The sequence below is a fragment of the Pseudoliparis swirei genome, chromosome 5 (assembly GCF_029220125.1).
Source record: "Pseudoliparis swirei isolate HS2019 ecotype Mariana Trench chromosome 5, NWPU_hadal_v1, whole genome shotgun sequence".
Lineage (NCBI taxonomy): Eukaryota > Metazoa > Chordata > Actinopteri > Perciformes > Liparidae > Pseudoliparis > Pseudoliparis swirei.
The window spans coordinates 26,615,159-26,628,503 of record NC_079392.1 but is presented as its reverse complement, the minus strand read 5'-3'; the positions used below and the strand labels follow the sequence as shown (position 1 = coordinate 26,628,503).

At 47.2% G+C, this 13,345-nt stretch overlaps 1 protein-coding gene across 8 annotated transcripts in view; it reads right to left on the bottom strand.

The window, feature by feature from the left end:
* fryl (furry homolog, like) overlaps positions 1-13,345 on the bottom strand; it is a 64,774-nt gene that overhangs the window by 10,066 nt on the left and 41,363 nt on the right. For all 8 annotated transcript variants that reach the window (XM_056413850.1, XM_056413844.1, XM_056413847.1 and 5 more), the window contains 9 exons: positions 12,822-13,090; positions 12,032-12,172; positions 11,079-11,279; positions 10,830-10,991; positions 10,023-10,097; positions 9,707-9,883; positions 9,037-9,243; positions 8,304-8,462; positions 5,496-5,866 (listed from right to left, as the gene is read on the bottom strand). In XM_056413850.1, the coding sequence (XP_056269825.1) occupies positions 5,496-5,866; positions 8,304-8,462; positions 9,037-9,243; positions 9,707-9,883; positions 10,023-10,097; positions 10,830-10,991; positions 11,079-11,279; positions 12,032-12,172; positions 12,822-13,090 (1,762 nt within the window). The remainder of the gene's footprint in view (positions 1-5,495; positions 5,867-8,303; positions 8,463-9,036; positions 9,244-9,706; positions 9,884-10,022; positions 10,098-10,829; positions 10,992-11,078; positions 11,280-12,031; positions 12,173-12,821; positions 13,091-13,345) is intronic.

Genomic DNA, 13,345 nt, shown 5'->3' with positions numbered 1-13,345 from the left:
GTGGTGTGACCCCAAGAACATTAAGACTCTTTCGTTCCTGCTCGCGAACCTGGAACATCTGACGATCTCATGCCGTCCATTCTACCTTCCCGGGAGTTCAGCTCGGTCATCACCACAGCCGTCTACATTCCACCACAAGCGGACACCGACGTAGCACTATCGGACCTACATGATGTGTTATGTCGGCATCAGAACAAGTATCCCGACGGCTGTGGTGGTGGCTGGGGACTTTAACAAGGCAAACCTAAAAAGTCATGCCGAACTTTCACCAGCACATTACGTGTGCTACCAGAGGAAAGAACGTTGGACCACTGCTATCGCCATTCAAGAGAGGCTACAAGGCTGTCTCTCTCCTCCGTTAGGGAAATCAGACCATGCCGCCATTTTTCTGCTTCCGGAGTATAAACAAAGGATCGCGGAAGCGGTAGTGACGAGGAACGTAATGCGGTGGTCTGACCAATCAGAGGCTGAGCTACAGGGCGCTCTGCGTCGCCGACTGGGACATGATCCAATCCAGTTCCAGTGGCGTCAGCGAGTTTTGAAGTAGCAATGAGCCTCATAACAACGCTTAACGGACACCATCGTCCCCACGGTAAAGTTAGGATCTTTCCTAACCAAAAGCCGTGGGTTGATAGATCCATCCGTGAAGCTGTGAGCGCCCGTACTGCTGCCTATAACTCCGGTCTTGTATCCGGCAACATGGGCGAGTACAAGGCAGCGGTCTATGGACTGAGGAGGCGGTGAAGGGCGCCAAAAGGAGGTACCGAGACAGAGTGGAATCACAGATGGAGCAGCGACACCAGGCGCCTATGGCAGGGGCTACGGACTATCACAAACTACCAGAGCAGACCCGCAATGGTGAGTGCCGTTGCATCCCTAGCGGATGACCTGGACTCATTGTATGCACGGCTTGTGGCTAGCCACAACAGAGCTAGCTCGCCGCTAACAACAACACCGTTAGCGTAGCCGAGGTGAGTTCTACCGCTGGGGATGAACACACACTCTCTGACCGAGCACAGTGTGAGGAGGGCTCTGTTATGGTGAACACCAGGAAAGCTGCAGGTCCAGATGGCATATCTGGGCGAGTACTGAAGACCTGTGCTAACCAGCTAGCTCCAGTGTTCACCACAATATTCAACCTCTCCCTGGCTGAGTCCGTGGTCCCCGCCTGCTTCAAGAGATCCACTATTGTCCCTGTGCCCAAGAATGCTTCTCCAGCATGTATGAATGACTACCGACCGTGGCCCTCACCTCGGTGGTCATGAAATGCTTTGAGAGGCTGATAAAGGACTACATCTGCGCCTTCCTCCCTTCCTCCATGGACCCGCTGCAGTTTGCTTATCGCCCAAACAGATCCACGGATGATGCTGTCTCCCAGGTACTGCACACCACACTCTCTCATCTGGACAGCCAGAGGGGGGCCTATGTGAGACTGCTGTTCATTGATTATAGTTCAGCTTTCAACACCATAGTCCCTCCAGACTGGCGGCAAGCTGACTGAGCTGGGACTGAACACCCCTGTGTGCTTGGATCCTGGACTTCCTGACCGCCAGGCCACAGGTGGTCAGGGTGGGCAGACACACCTCAAACCCCTCACCCTGAACACAGGATCCCCAGGGTTGCGTCCTCAGCCCCTACTGTACTCCCTGTACACACATGACTGTGTGGCCAGGTTCAGCTCAACACCATCATCAAGTTTGCGGATGACACAGTGGTGGTGGGCCTGATCTCCGACAACGACGAGAAGGCCTACCTGGAGGAAGTTGCTGATCTGTCACTCTGGTGCCAGGACAACAGCCTCATCATGAATGTCACCAAAACTAAGGAGCTGATTGTGGACTTTAGGAGGGTACAACAACAGAGGACGTACTCACCACTGGGGATTAACGGGACTACTGTGGAGAGGGTGAGCGGGTATAAATACCTGGGAGTCCACATCACCGAGGATCTGACATGGTCAACAAACACAGACACTCTGGTGAGAAAGGCAAGGCAGCGCCTCTACCACCTCAGGCAGCTGAGGAAATTTAAAGTTTCCCAGAGGATCCTTCAGTCCTTCTACTCTGGAGCTGTAGAGGGCGTCCTGACAGGAAGCATCACAGCCTGGTTTGGCAACTGCTCCGCTCAGGACAGGAAGGCTCTGCAGAGAGTAGTGCGTTCGGCTGAGCGCACTATTGGAACTACACTCCCCACCCTGCAGGACTTGTACACCAGGAGGTGCAGAACCAGAGCCGGCAGGATCATGAAGGATCCTCACCACCCCAACAACAGACTGTTTCAGCTGCTGCGGTCAGGCAGGCGCCTCCGTAGTCACGCTGCAAGAACAGAGAGACTGAGACGGAGTTTCTTTCCTCAGGCCATCAGGATTGTGAACTCCGACCTCACCAGGACCCCCACATAGACCCACACAACTGCCCCTCTTAGGCACACACACACACACACACACACACACACTTACTGTAAATATTGTGTTTTTTATTGTAAATAGTGTGTACTTGTTGCCCTTGCACATTCCTGCTGAGCATTGCCACTTTCATTTCACTGCACACCCTGTGTGTGTATGTGACAAATAAAACATCTTGAATCTTGAATCTTGAATCACACACACACACACTTTTGCAAGCAAAAAACCCCACTGAGTCGACAGGCAGCCAACTTCACAGCAGGTAAACTGTTGGCGAGTTGTTTTTGTGCGTCTCTTACACACACACCACACACACACACACACACACACACAAACGATCCTCAAACAAAGAAAGACCCTAAACTTGTTCGAGCTGTTTTCAGATAATCAGTCAGAGTGCCCCCCCCCCCCCCCCCGGCCCATAAATCACATGTGACTCAGCCAAGTCAGGGCTCCAGACTAACTTTTTTAACTAGGAGCACAGTCGCTCCTAACTTAAAATGTTAGGGGCGCAAGCAGAAAATTTAGGGGCGCACTTTTTCCTGGGTCAAAATGGGTCTTGGGTGGTCCCAAAAATTTTTGCGCTTCGCACCTTCTATTCATGCAGTCGAGCTATTGAGTGCGTGATCAGCAGCTGGCCGCTCGGTCCATTCACGCACCTCACTGTTGTGTATTGATCAGACAAGACACGCTTATCAACTCCAGTGTTTCCGATCACTGAAATCAGTATCTGCCGATCACCGATCACTGAAATCAGTATCTGCCGATCCGATAATACCAATCACCGATCACGGTGTTGATTGAAGCATTCTATTTATTGTGTAGCATTATTGCCTAGGACTATGAGGAAATACATATATAAAGCAACTCAAACATTAAAGAAATTACCGATTTCTTTAAACATTTATGACTTACTTTGAAAAATGTCCTAATTGATACATTAAAATAGTTTGATTGCTATTGTAGGGGATTTCAGATATGTATGGAACACATCTGCATTATTCATTTCCTGGAACTCTTGGGGAAATCTATATACAGGACTTTTCTTAACATACAAAAGACTGACTAATTTTATAAACTCTTCCTTGGTCCAGTAAAAATGTTTTAATGTTAGCATAATTTAAGCTAAATCTCAGAAACTATCTATAAAGATACATCAGTTCATTGTTTACTTTTATATGTTAGTGTATGATTTGTCGACATCTTATTTTGAAAAGCGGATGTTGTTTCACGTGGTTCTTTCCGCTAACTTTGCAAAACCGGATGTTGTCACTTAAATCCTTCCGCTAACTTTATCAAAATCCTCGCTCGCTCCTGATGGAATGTGTTTACCGTGAGCATCAGTCTGTAGGGGCAGACATGTGAGAGTCGGCTGAGTTGACCCAGAGATTCAACTCGGGGCGGGACGCCGCTCGGTGGTGAGGATCCTCTGACCTCTCACTCTGCGGCCCTGGCTCGCGTTGCGTCTCCGTTGCGGTGCGCCTCTTTTCACACATTAGCCCCCCCCCTCTCACACACAGGCCAGTCTTCTTCTTCTTCGGTTTTCGTCTCCTTTCTTCTTCTTCTGGAGTTAATGTCGGTTAGCAAACCAGTCATTCAGGCATTACCGCTAACTATAGTGGGCTGAAGTGTAGAACAAGTTTGTAAGCAACAAAAATATTTAATAACAAAAAAAAGAAATCTGCTAATTTACTGGTCGCGCATGCGTGAGTTGATGAAAAATTTACTCGCACTGTGTCTAATTTTAGGCGCAAAATGCGACCATTTGGTCGCAGTCTGGAGCCCTGCAAGTGAAGGACCGTGTGTGTGTGTGTTATAATATATTTTTTTATTTACAGCTGACCTCCAGCCAGAATTGGCCGACCTTGAGGAGAAAGATTAAATTTGGAACCCCCCCCCCCCCACTGGGTCCACCTCCATCGCTCCACATCAGGCTCCACGCCAGAGAAGGAATTACCCATCAGCCCCTTCACCTCAGAGGCTCGTCACGTCAGATACTTTCACCCGTAAAAGGAGCGACAGCCAGAGTTTCACTTTAGTCACGAAGAAAATATTAAAAATCATAATAAATAACAAAGTGTTGACGGCTGAAACCTTTCTGCATCTCAAAGTCTGAAAACATCAAAGAGTTCAGACCTCAGAATCTGTTCTAAACAAGTCAATGGCGTCCTCCAGCGACTCGTCAGACGCTCTTCACTTCTCGGTCGTTTGTATTTGAAAGGGAGGAATATATTTCAGCAACTTGAACCCTGAAGGACGAAGACTACGACTCCCATGATGCAACGCGGCATCAACAGACTCCACCTTTCATCGTTTATAAAGAGATCAAAGAAATGACCAAGGAACACCACAACAACCCCAGAGAGAAACTACAACCAGATCCATCAATCAGTCATCTGGTTGCTAGGCAACAGTTGATAAGTGGCTTTTGCTGCGTGTATAATAATAATATATAACAATAATAATTATAATAACTTTATTTATATAGCACCTTTAAAAACAAAGTGCTCTACAGAGAGTCAAGGCAAAACAAATAGAATAGTAAGAAACAAATATAACATTTAAAAAATATATATATATATTAAAATGTTAAAAAAACAAAAAAAACAGACAAACTGAATTAGGGGAACCAAAGTTCTGCATAAAAGGACGAGATCACTTAAAAGATGTTCTATATAAATGGGTTTTAGGAAATGATTTAAAAGTCACTATAAATAAGCCCGATATGTCGTTAGAATTGTAAATAAATATATATTCTGACTCTTCTTATTTGACATATTATTATATATATTATTGTATATTATACATATTATTATATATTATACACATTATTATATATTATACATATTATTATACATTATAATATATTATACATATTATACACATTATTATATATAATATATAATATATTATACATATTATTATATATTATACACATTATAATATATTATATATATTATAATATATCTTATAATATATTATATATTATATATATAATCTCGTAGCTCTCGTGTGTCGTGAGCTTTCATTTGACCTGTTGAAGTTAAAGTTGTGACGTTGTGGCTCGTGTGCGTCTCTTGAGTCGTCTCACCTGGACATGCTGGAGTAGTCGGCCTCCTCCTCCTCACAGCGCTCGTCCAGCTCCTTCAGGGCCCGGGTCACGTCCTCCTCCCACCCGGACCCACAGGTGCTGTCCGGGTCCGGGTCGGTCTCCGGTGCCGTGGGCAGCGACAGGGGGAGGAGCCTCTGGGGGTCCTCCTCACAACAGAGGGACCCCGGCGGAGCGTCTATGGCCGGCGGGGGAGGGGCCGCCGGGTCCAGGTCTTCCCGAGGCTCCCGGGTCTCCAGGGGGTCACACGGCTCCGAGGGGTCAGGGGGCAGAGGGGGGGCGCTGCAAAACCCCGTGTCCTCGCTCACGCCGCTGCTTAGATCGTCCGCCGCCGCCGTCGCGCTCACGGCGTCCTGCAGGGAGAAGCCACAAGGGGGCGCTCAGGACGCAACGTCATAACACACAACATACATGAAAGATGTTTTGTGTAACAGTGCTGTGTTCTGGTGTCTGGAGGACTGAAGATGACATCGTAATAAATAAAATACGTAAATAAACAATTCCATAAATAAATAACTAAATAATAAGTAAACAAATGTAGAAATAAAATCCTTAATTATCAAATAATTGTGCAGGTCAATTTGAGAAATAAATAAATATGAAAAATATATGAGTCAAGACTTTAATTTTTCACTTTAGATATACCTCTATAAGATATATAGATATCCCTCTATACGATATATATATATCTTATAGAGGCATATATATATCCCTCTATAAGATATATATATATATGCCTCTATAAGATATATATATATATATATATATATATCCCTCTATAAGATATCTATCCCTCGAGAGGAGTTACAGAGAAAGGGATCCATAAAACAAAAGCCATTATCAATTAATCACTGACACGCCATTTAAAAACTCGAAGGCGATAAACGAGAGTGGGCCGTTAATTATGACGTCACCGATTGAAACGGCGGTAATCAATCAGGGGAGGAGCCAATAAGATTGGATCCGCTCGATGTTGACGTAAACAAGGAGGCGGGGCCGAGGGTCTAGAGGAAGAGCTTCAGGGAAGCGGAGGCGGACGCTTTATTACAGGAAGCTTTTAGATGAGCTGGAAGGAACCGCTCAGAGTATTGATGGTTTTATCTCGGGCTCATTACACTAAGAGCCGGGGCCGCGAGGGGTGGGTGTGTGTGTGTGTGTGTGTGTGTGTGTCCTTGGGACGACATTGAGGTCCTAGAAAGTTGCTGTTGGGCTCTGCGTATAAAGCGACGTCACCGAGGGGAAGGAGCACATAATTACAATAAATATGATCTGAGACTATCTTTAAATCCCTGTTAGGGCTGAAGTGGTCTAGGGGGTGGTGGTGTGTGTGTGTGTGTGTGGGGAGGTTCCTCCAAGATGCTGACGCACAGTTGACAGCATCACAGGGAGATCAATGTTTAAATATACCCAAGTTGGTACTTGTTGGAACACATTTATTTTATATATATAATATTATCAATAATTATAATATTATTAATAATAACATTATATAATATATATATTATTAATAATATTATATATATATATTTATTATATAATTTATAACAAATAAATACATATATTATTATTAATGATAATATTAGTAGTACTAATATTATATACAATACATATATAATATTATAATTGATATTATAATATATATTATAATATTTTTATTGATAATAATAATATTAGTAGTAATAATATAATATATAATACATATATTATGATATTATTATTGATAATATAATATATAATACATATATTATAATATTATTATTGATAATAATAATATTAGTAGTAATAATATAATATATATTATAATTGATAATAATATTATAATATATATGTATAATATTATTATTAATAATAATAATAATATTATTATTATTATTAATAATCATTAAGAGATGCCAGATTGATGCAGACATCGAGCTCTCGTTATTGCTCAAACTTATAAAGTTCTTTGAAACAAACATGTAAAAAACACTAATATGGATAACCACGTCTACCGTCATGAGAACATGAAGTCAGAGGTAAGTGAAAAAGTTGAGAATATTTTTTAGGTAGCAAAAAAAACGTTTTTTAAAGTACCTGCTGCCTTTATTATTACTTTTTGTCTTTCTGTTCAAAATAAATGAAAAACGATCCCTTAAGTCGTTTTGGTGGTATTCCTCGTGGCCCGACCCCCAACCTCTGTGTCCCTCCTCCTCTAATTTCCAGACTTAAACTGGGCCTTAAGCTCCTCCCACACGCCGGCCCCTCCCCCATACTCACCCTGGTTAGTAGCAGAGAGACGAGCTAAGGCCTGTTAATGTGCTAGTGGTTCATTCGTGAAGTTATACTCACGCATGCTGCAGCCGGCGTCCGCTCACAACGACTTAAGGAGGATTTAGTGGCTCAGTCGTTGTTATTAAAAGGCGAGCAGTGACAGCTGACCTGAGGTGAGCGCTCGGTTTCCATCAATCAAGCAAGCGCAGAAGCCCCCCGCCACACGACTATCACACCCAAAATACAGACCCGTAAAACGTTAAAGAGGAGCAAGAGCAGCTTCAGCACCCAAAAAAACCCCAAAGCGAAGCGTGGAAGCGAGCGGTGGTAAGGAGGAGGGGGAGGAGTCACCCGAGAGGAGGCGGACGCGCGTACCCCCCGATCAAACCCCCATGATCCTTTGGGGCAACGAGAGAGGAAGGACGGGGAGTACCGCCGGAGAAAAGAAAGGAAGGACAGAAAAGGAGGAAGGAAGTGAAAGAGGGCGAGCTAGGAAGCACCCGAGCCCCGCGGTTCATCGCTCCCCCAGATTGATCGCACCTCAGGCCGCCGGCTGCCGTCGGGGCGCACCGCCTCCGAGGGGGGGCTGTCCGCCCGGGGGAGGGGGGGCGAGGAGGGCGGGGGGGGCGGGGCCTCCTCCTGAGAGCGCTGCAGGGCGTCCACGTGGTTGGAGGCCGGGTCAGCGGAGTCGCTGTGGAGCTGGAGGAGGAAAACAACAACAACAACAACAACGACAACAGATGAAACAACCAAAGAGCTTCAGGCTTCATGCATAATATTTAATTATTATTAACCCTTTAATTGAACCTGGTATTTTTATCGTGATTTTGTAAGTATTTTATTATATTTAATGTTTTGTACTTTCTGGACCGTGAGTCTGAAATAAATAAATAATAAACAATAAAATAAATAAATAATAAGGAAGGGAAGGAAGCCAGGCAAGGAAGGAAGGGAAGGAAGCCAGGCAAGGAGGCAAGGAAGGAAGGAAAGGAAGGAAGCCAGGCAATGAGGCAAGGAGGCATGGAAGGAAAATAAGGAAGGAAGCCAGGCAAGGAGGCAAGGAAGGAAGATAAGGAAGCCAGGCAAGGAGGCAAGGAAGGAAAGGAGGCATGGAAGGAAAGGAAGCCAGGTAATGAAGGAAGAAAAGGAAGCCAGGAAAGCAGCAAGGAAGGAAGGAAAGGAGGCATGGAAAGAAAGGAAGCCAGGCAAGGAGGCAAGGCAGGAAGGTAAGGAAGCCAGGCAAGGAGGCAAGGAAGGAAGGAAGGAGACGTACCAGGCCGGAGCGGGCGAGGAGGCTCTGGCCGCCGGCGCCCGGCCCCTCCTCCTCCGACGACTCGTCCGTGTCCTCGTGGTTGGTGAGGTTGAGGCTCGGCGTGCTGCCGGCGTACTGGCACTCCTGCAGCGAGGGCGTGTCCCCTTTGTCCATGCTCTCCAGGGAGCGGCGCCGCACGCCCCAGTTGAAGTTGTCCATGCTCTCGCCCTGCGAGGGGGGAGACAAGAGAGGCAGTGAGACACACACACACACACACCTGCAGGGTTTAGGGAGGATTTGACAACAAAGCATCCATCATTTCACAAAAAAACTAATGAGTGGTGAGATGATTTGGCTCCATGTAATGGGATGGTTAACATTCTAAAACTATAAAGGGTTCACAACCACATGGGGGGGGGGGGGGGCAAGTTCAAATCAAAGAGCACCAAAGCACTTTATCAGGAGCGAACATATTCTCTTTGTGGCCCTCAGACTCACCTGTAACTCCTTGTGGCAAGAGAAGAGAAGGAAGATGAGTGTTAGTGGACGAGACACAGACATGTGGACATCAGTTGGACGTTCACACCGTTTAAGAGTGGATTTAGAAATGAAAGGAAATGGTTTACGTGTCCACTGTTAGCTCCGTCATGTTGTTACCGGCAGCTTTGCCTCACCCACACCTGACCCTCACCTCGGCGTCCTCCAGCTCCACGTCCAAGAAGTCAAAGTCCTTGAAGACGCCAAACTGCTGCTCGCTGCCGGCGTCTTCTCCCTGCAGCTCCTCCTCCCGGACCACCTCCTCCACGGTGGGGATGAGGCTGGTCTGCTGGTCCGCGGAGTCCAGATCCTCGTTGGACGAGAACACCACCTGCGCAGGTACAGAGGTCAAAAAAGGGTCGAAATGCAAATGCTGCATGTCCACTGAACCAACACGGCAACTGCAGGTTTCATGACCAGCGGTTCACAGAGACCGGGTCAGAGGCTTGAGAGAAGGAGAGGAGTCTTACTGAGGGATTCTTGGGCATGCCAGACTCCGGGCCGCATAAAGACAAGACGTTCATCAGCCGCTCTCTGGTTCTTCTCTGGAAACACACAGAAGAACGATGGGAAAACTTTACTATCTGTACAACATCAAATACCAAGTCCATAAGCACCACATTGGTTGTATAGAAGCCTATGCTTCATGTGTTCAAGCTGCATTCTCTCTCCTGACCACCAGGGGCGACTCCTCTGGTTGTATAGAAGTATATGCTTCATGTGTTAAAGCTGCATTCTCTCTCCTGACCACCAGGGGCGACTCCTCTGGTTGTATAGAAGTCTATGCTTCATGTGTTAAAGCTGCATTCTCTCTCCTGACCACCAGGGGCGACTCCTCTGGTTGTATAGAAGTCTATGCTTCATGTATTAAAGCTGCATTCTCTCTCCTGACCACCAGGGGGTGACTCTGGTTGTATAGAAGTCTAAGCTTCATGTATTAAAGCTGCATTCTCTCTCCTGACCACCAGGGGCGACTCCTCTGGTTGTATAGAAGTCTATGCTTCATGTGTTCAAGCTGCATTCTCTCTCCTGACCACCAGGGGGCGACTCTGGTTGTATAGAAGTCTATGCTTCATTTGTTCAAGCTGCATTCTCTCTCCTGACCACCAGGGGGCGACTCCTCTGGTTGTATAGAAGTCTATGCTTCATGTGTTAAAGCTGCATTCTCTCTCCTGACCACCAGGGGGCGACTCCTCTGGTTGTATAGAAGTCTATGCTTCATGTGTTCAAGCTGCATTCTCTCTCCTGACCACCGGGGGGCGACTCATTTAAGGTACCTGTGAGAGCTGAGGCCTCTTCCAGCTCACCGGCACCAGCCCGTTGGAGTTGGAGCCGGACGACGTGGAGGAGGTGCTCCTCGTCACGGCGATCACCTGCGGCTTCCCGTTCCGGCCCGCCGCCGTGCGCTGGTCACCGTATTTGTGCCCGATGATCGGCGTCTACGGAGATAAATACACACGAGTTAGCCGGCGCTGCAGTCACTAGCGTGGGAGGAGCACACACCGGAGTGGGAGGAGCACACTGACCTCCGAGATGTCGAAGTGGAAGTCCAGGGTCTTCCCGGGCAGCTCCTTGGAGGAGTTGTTGAATATGCGCGTGAAGGCGATCTCCGGGGAGCCGCAGGACTCGGTGCTGTAGGAGCGCTGCACGTCGTCGGGCACCACCAGGCTGGCGGAGCGCGACACCACCAGCTTCAGAATGTTCTGCGCCTCCTTCCAATGGGGGCTCTGTGAGGACAGGAACACAATACAGAGAGACCATTGTGAGACATCGGGCTGTGTAGGTGTCTTCAGAGACAGCGCTCCCCCTCAGAGGCTGAACCAAACCCCCCAGAGACCACTTCACAGAGCCGGCACTCCACATCCATCATGAGGAATACAGGAGATGAGATGACTTTACTCCCCCGAGGGGGAGCTTAGTGCCACACACACTTAAGGCTGCAAATGATGATTAAATAAATGAAATAAAAGCAGATATTTTGATGACTGGTTAATAAAATATCTTCTAGATTCTTTCCTCCTGCGAGAAGTCAAAACGGAGATTTAAACACTCGACTAATAAAAAAGATAAATCAATTCACTGTAAGTATGATTGCAGGCCTGATCAGCTTCAATCAATACGCAGCCACAAAGACGGAGTGATGCACCAAAGACACGTTTGGGGGGATAGAGGGTGAATAAAGTAAGAACAAATTATAAATTGTGCTTCGTGCATAAAAAACCCACAAAACAAATGATTAAATGTCACATCGTCTCTGGTGTTGTGAGCAAACACTGTCACCTGCTGGAGAAGAGTTGAACTGCAGCTACTCTGGGAGCTCCGCCTCCTCACAATGGGAGTGGAAGAGTGGGGGGGATCTAATTACTTTTGAACACACGCTCACGGGGGAAGTCCTCGATTGTAAAATGTAATCAAGATGAAGAAATATGTTGATATTCATAAAGATAACAATAACAACGCTGACGGGTCCACAGCTCACCTGGACGTATTTACTGATGATCTTCATGATCTCCAGGTTGAACTGCTTGACGGGGGCGGCCGAGAGGTCGATGTGGCTCAGCAGGCTGTGGATGATCTGCAGCAAGGACTGCTGCATGCTGGGAAGGCCTTTCTCCAGCAGCTGAGAGAGGGAGCGTGGGAGAGAGATCGAGAGCGGGAGGGAGAGAGAGAGAGAGAGAGAGAGAGAGAGAGAGAGAGAGAGAGAGAGAGAGAGAGAGAGAGGGAGGGAGAGAATGGGAGAGAGAGAGAGAGGGAGAGTTGGAGAGAGACAGAGGGAGAGAGTGGGAGAGAGAGAGGGAGAGAGTGGGAGAGAGAGAGAGACAGAGGGAGAGAGGGAGAGAGACAGAAGGAGAGAGTGGGAGAGAGAGAGAGACAGAGGGAGAGATTGGGAGAGAGACAGAGGGAGAGAGAGAGAGAGAGAGAGAGAGAGAGAGAGAGGGAGGGAGAGAGGGAGTGGGAGAGAGACAGAGGGAGAGAGTGGGAGAGAGAGAGAGACAGAGGGAGAGAGTGGGAGAGAGAGAGAGACAGAGGGAGAGAGAGAGAGAGAGAAAGAGAGAGACAGAGGGAGAGAGTGGGAGAGAGACAGAGAGAGAGAGAGACAGAGGGAGAGGGAGAGAGAGAGACAGTGGGAGAGAGACAGAGGGAGAGAGAGAGAGAGAGAGTAAAGACACGTCACCGGTTGGCTGATCCCACCGCCACATTGCTATAAAAGGTCATCAAGTCGTCATCAAGTCGTCATCAAGAGGTCATCAAGTGGCCTCTCCTCCTACCTCTGCCAGGTAGGTGACCAGGTTGAGGGTGATGTCGGCGAAGGCGTCGTGCAGGTAGCGGCACACCACGTTGATCCAGCTGGTGGCGTCCCGGGAGTAGCTGTGCGTGCTGTACAGGCTCAGCATGTGGGCCAGGTTGGACAGCGTGGCCGACTTCTCCTCCGCGCACAGCTTGGCGATCTTGTCGGCCGTCTCCTTGCAGAACGCCGTCGGGCTGTCGAAGTGCTGGATGAGGTGCGGCAGCAGGCACAGGATGTTCAGGGGGAAACCTGAGGCAGGTGAGAAGGGGGAGGAGCCAGGGGATAGGTAACCACGGCAACGAAAAGAACCAGACACACTTTGGGTCGTTGTAAAGCTGCATTCTCTCTCCTGACCACCAGGGTAATTATATTAATATATAACAATGGTTATATATATATATAAATATAAATTAATTAATAAAAATAAATATATATATATAAATATAAATAGATGGATTGAATCCAAATAAATAAATATATATAAATATATTTATATGTAAATAT